Source organism: Cyrtonyx montezumae, unplaced genomic scaffold (assembly GCF_038088225.1).
Source record: "Cyrtonyx montezumae isolate F1298 unplaced genomic scaffold, pur_monq_1.0 scaffold_10, whole genome shotgun sequence".
Classification (NCBI taxonomy): domain Eukaryota; kingdom Metazoa; phylum Chordata; class Aves; order Galliformes; family Odontophoridae; genus Cyrtonyx; species Cyrtonyx montezumae.
The window spans coordinates 33,854,418-33,862,482 of NW_027071826.1; the positions used below are offsets into that span (position 1 = coordinate 33,854,418).

Genomic DNA, 8,065 nt, shown 5'->3' on the forward strand with positions numbered 1-8,065 from the left:
CACCCAAACTACACCACCTCCAGTATCACCCAACCCATGCCTCCTCTTTAAAAGCACTGATTTACCTCTGGCCCGAAATATTAATGATTACACCCAAGAATCCAGTTCTCTATGCAAATACACGGTTCCCATCAACTGCCTCACCAAATACTGCACCATCCAGTTACTACCAGCTTCCAGTGACCTAACAAGGCTTATGGGAAATGAAATGCAGGCAGAGAGAAGCCACCAAACCACTCAGCTTCAGGCACCTTTTGGACAACCACCTACAAGTTATTCTTTGTCAGATAAGACTAGGCAAATGGTGCCACATCAAGTTGTGCCTATGAAGCGCTGATGTACAGTGCTTCACCCAAAACTCTCAGAAATGGGTTAAAGCTGTACTTTGCCCTCAAAGATCTGTTTGACTGAGACACAAAACCAGATGAGGCCCTGCTTCGGGAAGAAGGCTGGAGCAGATGATCCCCGTGGATCCCTTACAACCTATTCTATGAACTGTTTGAAAACAGTGGATTGAGGGGTTGGAAGGAAATGTGCCAAAATAAAACCAGAAGGCTAATAAACTTGACGGCTCCTTTCCTCAAAGCTACGACCCTATCATTTCTTACCCCTGCTCCGTAGCAATCTCACTGTGGTTATCAGCAACGGTTCAGAGCAAAGAAGCCTGTCACTGGAGCAACCCACTCTCATCACTTCCACCTAAAATATATTGATGGATCAATCTGAAAGGAAACCAGCACTACTCCTCCTCCTTACCTTCCACTATGAGCCACACTTGCTGTGATTCTTCCTTCTTCCCCCCGTTCTCAACCTGGCACCAGTACTTCCCAGAATCTGTCCTCTCGACGGATTTCAGGCTGAAAAAAGTCAAAAGCCATATCGATATTTTATGTGGATAAAGTATGTTTTTGCCCCAAAGGACCCTCTAGAATTTGGCAAACCAGATGCACAGACAGCAGCCACGGAAATGCAGCCAGCTATGGGGAGGAGGGCAATAGCCAGCACAAAGCATGTGGAAAACCAGTGGAGAAAGGAGGCCCCTCCCTAGGGTGAATGGAAGGATCCTCAGCACAGCAGACAGCCTCTTTCCAAAATACCCTGCCAGGAAGCCAGTAATTTAAGTCCTTGGAGAACTGCAAGGGGTCAGACTTCTCCTCGGTCCTGAGTCAGGACTTCCTGCTCTTCGAGGGTGACAGCTTGGCCTACACTGCCTGAGCTAGTGGGAAACTCCAAATCACACGCCTCCAACGAGCCCAACTGTTCTGCCTCAGTTAGGTGCCTGGACAGCCTCCTACAGAAATAAACAGGTCACTTCACTGTTCTCAGTGTTATTCTTATCCTAAAGCATTTCACACTGCAAAACAATCTGAGGTTCTCAGTTTGTGCTTTCAAAGAGCGTACACTGGCCTACCGCAGAACAGGACCTCATCCTACAAACCTTTTTACATCGTCCCTTGCTCAGCAATAACTCTCCTGAAAGGATGTATCCCAGCAGGGGAAAGCAGTCATGGCGACTGAACAGCTCATAGGAGAAATTCTGCTCCTCATTCCACCACTGGATATCTGCAGCATCTCAGCTGCCTCTAGCATGAAGATAGTGTACTGAGTAAGGCAGAAGAACTTGGTCCCAAAACTACAAGGTCTCAGCTATCAAAGGCACCAGTGTGACTCTTAGTGCCCATCAGTGTAGCAGTGCCTATTGCCCCCTCCAGATGAGAAGCCACGTGTCTACTGCCATGCACGGATCCTCAGCAGATCTGACACCCACTTTCCTAACACCAGCAGTCCCATTTGGGGAAGGGATGTCCCAGGATGGAAGCCTGAAAAGGGAGAGTTTTTTCTCGAATGCACACAAAGGTCCTGCCACTGCCTGATTTTCAGAGCTGTACCTTCACCTGGAAGCAGCTGTCCTGCCTATCCAGTCACATGTTCTGAGCACAGCAATTGCAGAGAGTCACACAGTGCGTGGGAGAAAGGACTGCTTTAGTACAAGTGAAGAAAAAGGAGAGAAACACGGAGACATCTGGATTGAGCACCCTAACTTTGCCCTGGGGCTGCAGAAAACTCTCAGCAGAAAAAAGCAAGATGTGAGAAGAGATCAGATTGACAGAGGCAAAGCAGAATGGGAAGAAGTAAATGGTACAGATTTGAGACAAACTGTTTCTATAACATAACGTTATGCAGCAGTTTCACTGGGCATAGTTCTTTTCCTATCAGAACATTTATTACAGGCAATTCACAGAAATGTTTTGTGGCTGGAACTGGAGACTCCATGCAATGCCACTCCAAGAGACCTAAGACGAGAAGAAGCCTCAGCTCAGAAGATTGATTCTCAGTCAGTCAACAGTGTCGAGCCCTCAGAGTGATGGCATACTTGCTTGTACAAGCTCTCTTTACGTACAGAAAAAGAGCCTCAGGAGAAGCTTGGATCCTGTTTAACTCACTTCCAGAACTCACCAACATCCACCTTCTGCTGCATTAAGTGTGCAGAGAGCTGCTCTGCAGAAGGGAGTTCTCGAGCCTCTGAGCAGGGCAGGCCTGGTATCGTGTGGAGTAAATGTATTAGGAAAATCTGTGCAAAATAACTGAGGGAAGGTTCAGATGCCAAACACTCTTCCTCAAAAAGAGAAAGCAGATGGTGTCCTGGGTGTTTTCCTTTCAACGAGCAAGGCTCAACCCTCAGGCACACTGACAGCTTGGAAGAGAGAAAGAGAACAGAGTACAAGAAAGAGAACCTGTAAGTCAGGCGTTAGTCTTCCAGATGCACAGCAGTGAGATGAACAAACAAGGCAAGAACATCCTTTCACCTCGAAGTCACGTCTCAAGCAGCACGAGTGTTAGCAAAGCACCTGTAAGCACAGCAGTCAGGAAACCAGTAGGGCTCCAGTGCATCGTCTCAGCCCTCAGTGGCTTCAGTTCTGCTCTCAGTTATGCCCTTGCCATATGCTGAACTGCAGACCAAAGAACCCTGCCCATCAGGCTCACTGCAGTCACACAGCTATAGCTGACAGCAGAAAACTGCAATAGTTTCCGTGATATTCTTCGTTCTCTGGATCTGGTGTACCTGAGGAAGCCGATCCAGTGATCTTCATCTACTGGAATGTACACCTGGTCTACGCTTTGCACCACTGCTCCGTCCTTGATCCACAACATCTCGGGATCTTCCATTCCCTCCAGGCTGCAATTTAGTTTGACGGGTTGACCCTGGGACACCTTTAGTTTGATTGGAGATCCTGTAAACTTCATACCTAGAAGAAAAATACTACTCCTCCCCACCCCCAGAAAAAGGGGGGTTGGAGTACAGCAAATTACTCCAGGTTGGCGCTCTGGAATTATGTACCCTAGCAGAATGCTCTGCAAACAGAGCACTGGTCTCGCCTCCGCTCAGCATTAGCCGAAGGCACTGAGATCGCTACAGCGGAGAGAGGTGGTGCTCATCCTGCACATGAGGCTGCTCCCAGCTCTGCTCACTCAGCACTAGGGAACACTGTGGGGCAGAACCAGCCCAGAGGGACAGAGCTTGGCCATGCCTGTGGTCTGTCTGCACTGAGCACGTTTTCACCACAGTACCACACCTCCCTCTTCTCCCCTGGCTTTCATTTCAGCTGCAGAACTCCTGTGCCGCAAAGAAAGCATCTTGCTTGCTCCATTGTACGCATTTGAAAAGAGCTGGGATATAAGAAAGACTCAATTATGCCATGTTATTCGGCGTACACAGTCCCTCCGTGGCAGGGAGGCTTCCTGTGACATTTACAAGACCTGTGAAAGCAAAGCCTGCTTTGCAGCACACCTCACCACAAAGCAGGGATTTGCCACACGATGCAGGCAGGCGTGCGCCCCAGCAGCCTCCCCAGTTTTTGGGCCTGGCAGAAGGACTGCACTGTGCTCGGGTCATGGAGCTGGGACCCCAAACCAGCAGGAGCAGCACCAGCGGAGCTGCTCACCGCCACACTGCCACAGAAGCAATCAGCATCTGGCCCAGAGCAGTGTGTGGGTGGGTGGGTGGGGAGTGCTTCCCTCGAGCAGAGTGCATCTATGGAATGTGTTACCATTAAGAGAGCAGGAAGCCAGCTGGAGGAGCACGTTTAAGAAAGACAGCAAATAAAAGAGAAACCAGAGGATCAAAGGAGACCGTGGGAAAGGAGGAATGTGGAAAATGAATGTGAAGCTGGTTTTGTTAGGGAGAATAGCCATTTCCTATGTGGTGGCACAGGATCGACAGATCAGAACAGGTCTAGCCCAGCCCAGTATTATGTCCTGAGAGTGACTTCCGCATCCTTCAGGAAAAAACAACAAAAACAAACCCTGACAACACCATGCCACCACTCCCCTACTCTGGTGCAGCCACGTACCATCGTGTGTTACGGGCACTGGCTGCCTGCGGGATGCCTCACTGCCCCACAGAGCACTGCTGAGATGGCAGCCCTGATGCTCTGCAACTCCATCACACCCAAAGGTGACTGAACCCGGAGGTGCACTGCATGCCACTCCCCGCCAGCCCCACACCTCCTGCAGCAGCAGGGAAAGCACACAGCCCAGCACCCCAAGCAGCCCTGAATGTGGGCAGCAGGATATCCTCCCAAGAAGCCCAGCCAGCTGCTAACAGCTGCTGCCAGCATGCCGTGTTTTTGCCTACTTGCTGCTGTTCGGCAAACTGACAGAAAGCACAGCGAAACTGGTAAGCTAGCTTTAGGTTAGGCACTGCAGCTGGTTTGCAGGGCTAAGGATTTAATCACCTTGGGTGAGGATGATCTAATCTTGCATTACTTATCTCATCTGTAACACAAATTGCATATCTCCGTGTGTGCCAGAAAGCAGCCTCCCTGCCACCGCTCAGCGCTGGAGCAAAACAGGAAAGCTGAAAGCTGCACAGCAGCTCTCTGTGCCACAGCAAACCAGCACGGGCAGGAGGCTGAGAGCACGGGCACCGACGGGCACTCTCAGCTCAGGTGCCTCAAAGGAGAAGCAAACTACCCAGCCTTCCCCAGCCGGCTCTGCTGACGAGTTAGCCACAAATTAAACAATGAAGTGTCATTACAGACCCTTTACAGTTTCAGTTCCCATACAAATCAATGCTGGAGGAAATTAATATACAGCGTGAGCATTCAGCCCAAGTTGTAATTCCTCACGTCGCCGAAGTATAATGAGCCCTCTGTCAAGACCAACTGAAGCAAGGAAATACAGGTCAGGGTCTTTTAGTTAAATTCACGACTACTTGACAAAAAAGCAGCCTTATCTGCAGTGCCGTTCCCGCAGCTGACAGGAGGGAGCACAGAGGAAACCGAAGCAGATTTTAACCCCTCTTTCCTCCTTCTACTCTCCCACTCAACGCCTTCTCACCCGGCAGCGCAGGGAACAACCTCAGCCCGGCGGGCTCCTCCGAGCCGAGGCTGCTTGAAATTAAACTATGCCACATTCCTCGCCGACAGACAGAACTGACAACAAAAGAACACACCGGTTGTCATAGCACGCAGCCGATCTGCTTCTGTTGGTTTTTAGGAGTGAAAAGCAAACTCTTGAGATAGGCGAATTTTTTGATGGCTAGGAACAACAGTAGGGTATGGTGAAGTTATTTCTGGAGTGAGGGGGAGATGGACGCTGCCCGTGCCCGTTGCGGGAGCTCCCCGAGCCCCGCCGCTCCGCGTGCCGCCGTCCGCCCCGTCCCGTCCCAACGCGGCGCCGGCGCTCCCGCCCGCCCCAGAGGTGAAACTTCGTAAAAGCAGTTCAGAAGGAACACCAACAAAAGCCGCCCGGGAACGCCTCGCGCCCGGCTTTCCTCCGGGGAGACCCGAGAGAAGCAAGCGCCAGGGCGATGCCTCCGCCGGCCCCGGAGGCTTTCCGCGCCCCCCGCGGGCACGTCGAGCCCCGGCCACCTGTGGCGGCGTCAGCGCCGTGCCGCTGCTGGGCTGTCAGCTCCTCACCTGCCGCCACCGCGCCGTCCCGGAGCGCCGCAGCCCACAGTCCCAGCAAGAGGAGCCGCGGCAGCGCCATGCTCCGCCTCAGCTCCATCGCTCCCGCACCACCATCCTCCCCCGGCTCCGCCGGACCGCCCCGGGAGGCTGCGGGAACGCTCCAAAGTTCCTCGGCGGCTCCGGCCGGGGCAGCGACGCCCCGGGTGCGGTGCGGCCGCTCCGTACAGCGCCGAGTGCCGGGCGCTCTCCCTCTATCGGTGCGCGGCCGCGCGGCACCTCCTCCGGGGCCGGGCCCGGCCCTCCGCCACCGCCTTCTCCGCCAGGAAATGGCGCTTTCGGGCGGTCGCGGCGCGCCGTGCTCCCCCTCTGACATCACGATATGAATATGCATGAGCGGCCCCCGGAGCGGAAAATCACCGCCCCTCCGCCGCTACTGCCGCCGCCACCGGCCTCTCCCGGCACGGCCCGGGGCGGGCAGGGATGCGGGGGGCGGGGGGGGGGCCGGGGGCGGCCGTGTTCCCGCGGCAGCGCCGGAGGACTGAAGCGCTTCAGCTCCGTGGGGGCGGTGGCAGAGGGCCGGCGGGGTCCGCAGACCTCGGGGCATTGGCTGTGCCGTCCAACGCCTGCTCCGTCCATCCTTCCTGCATGTACAGCCTCGGCCTCCTTCCTGCTGGCGGGAGGGCAAGGAGAGGGCTGAGGAGATCTCCGCTCTCACAAAGTGACCCACATAGTGCGGGGAAAGTCGCTGACAAAACAGAATCTGGCGCCGCCTTTTCATAGGGATCATGGTGAGAATCTCAGTTGGAAGACACCATAAGGAGCATTTCAGTGCAGCGTTCAGCTCCACGGTAGCAACTACAGCACTTTTGTGGTGGCCCTGCAAACTCTCTGTACCCCTGTGAGCCATACTGGGTCCGACATGGAGTGTGACCCTGCTGGGCCTGGTGGGGAAGGGATGGAGGGAAGGGAGCATGTGTCTGCCAGGAGGGAAGGCCTCATAACGTGACAGTGGGAAGGCCTTGCTGTGTGACACTGGCCAGGCCCTGGGCTGGTGCGAGGTGGCAAGGCTTTGCTGGAAGCAGAGGAACAATTGGAATTGTCAGAAGCAGGGGATCTGGCTTCAGCATGTCTGAGAAGGGCTTTATTTCAACAGGAAGAGCTGCATGAAAATTGGACAGAGATCCGGCACGCACTGCCAGTCGGAGTGCAAACTGCTGTGGGAAAACTTACAGAGAAGTGCAGTGTTGCCGTACAGTTAAAGGAACTGGTGATTCTGAAATGCTTTTAGGAATTAAAGACAAATACTCTCTCCTGGCTGTTGGTGTTGCTGCATTAATATGTGCAGCTTTGTTCTCCAGGTCGTGACACTGGTGACAATCCTGCTGTGCTAAGGCAAAGGACACAGCACTGAGGCACACATTACTCCTTAATTCTGCTGTGGGAACAGATCTGCCCCATCTGGAGCTGCAGCAAGTGAGTGACAACAGTGTGATGCCTGAGGGCACCCAGAGCAGCTGTGGTCTGTGGGCAGGAGCCCTGGGGTGGCTGCTCAGGTGCTCCCTGCACAAGTCCTTTGCTGAAGCCAGCTGGTTCAAGGCCAGCACAGAGTTGCTCCCAGCTTTCCAGTCACTCCCACCAGCAGCTACGGTGTGTAACAGGAGGGAGCTCTACATGGGGCCGTTTACACCTTAGGGAATCATTCTTTAGTCAGTGCCCTAAAGCTGGGCCAGATCATGAGCAGCAAGGAAATAAAAACCCTCTGGGCTTCTCAACCTCTGACAAGGACACAACCCAAGAGCTGCTGGATATTTCAGCAGCTGCACACTGCAAAGGTTAAACTTGGCATAAACTGTCTCCTTTCTCTGCCCAGCCCATTGTAATAATGGGATTGCTAGAGCTTGTTCATGTCGGATAATAACACTTTTTGACATGGCCATTTCTGAGGACCCAAATATAACACTCAGTCTTGAAATACACATCAGATCAAGCAGGCCATGCCAAGGCATGGGAATGGCATTTAAAGTTGCAGGTAGCTGCAGCTGCTACACAACCTGCCTCTGTCCCTGAGCCTGCTTTGACTGATCTCTGCTGCTCATTTATCTGAACTGCGTCTGAACTGTTTCCTTCTAATTTATGTTATTCTACCATCTCTT

The 8,065-nt window shown here is 53.3% G+C and overlaps 1 protein-coding gene across 1 annotated transcript in view; it reads right to left on the reverse strand.

Moving 5' to 3' along the window:
• The window catches only part of TYRO3 (TYRO3 protein tyrosine kinase), a 38,065-nt gene extending 31,871 nt beyond the window's left edge, over positions 1-6,194 (reverse strand). The window contains exons 1-3 of the mRNA XM_065754805.1: positions 5,922-6,194; positions 3,065-3,248; positions 757-857 (exon numbers count right to left, since the gene is read on the reverse strand). Coding sequence (XP_065610877.1) covers positions 757-857; positions 3,065-3,248; positions 5,922-6,009 — 373 coding nt within the window. The 5' untranslated portion in view covers positions 6,010-6,194. The remainder of the gene's footprint in view (positions 1-756; positions 858-3,064; positions 3,249-5,921) is intronic.
• Between the last annotated feature and the right edge of the window lie 1,871 nt (positions 6,195-8,065).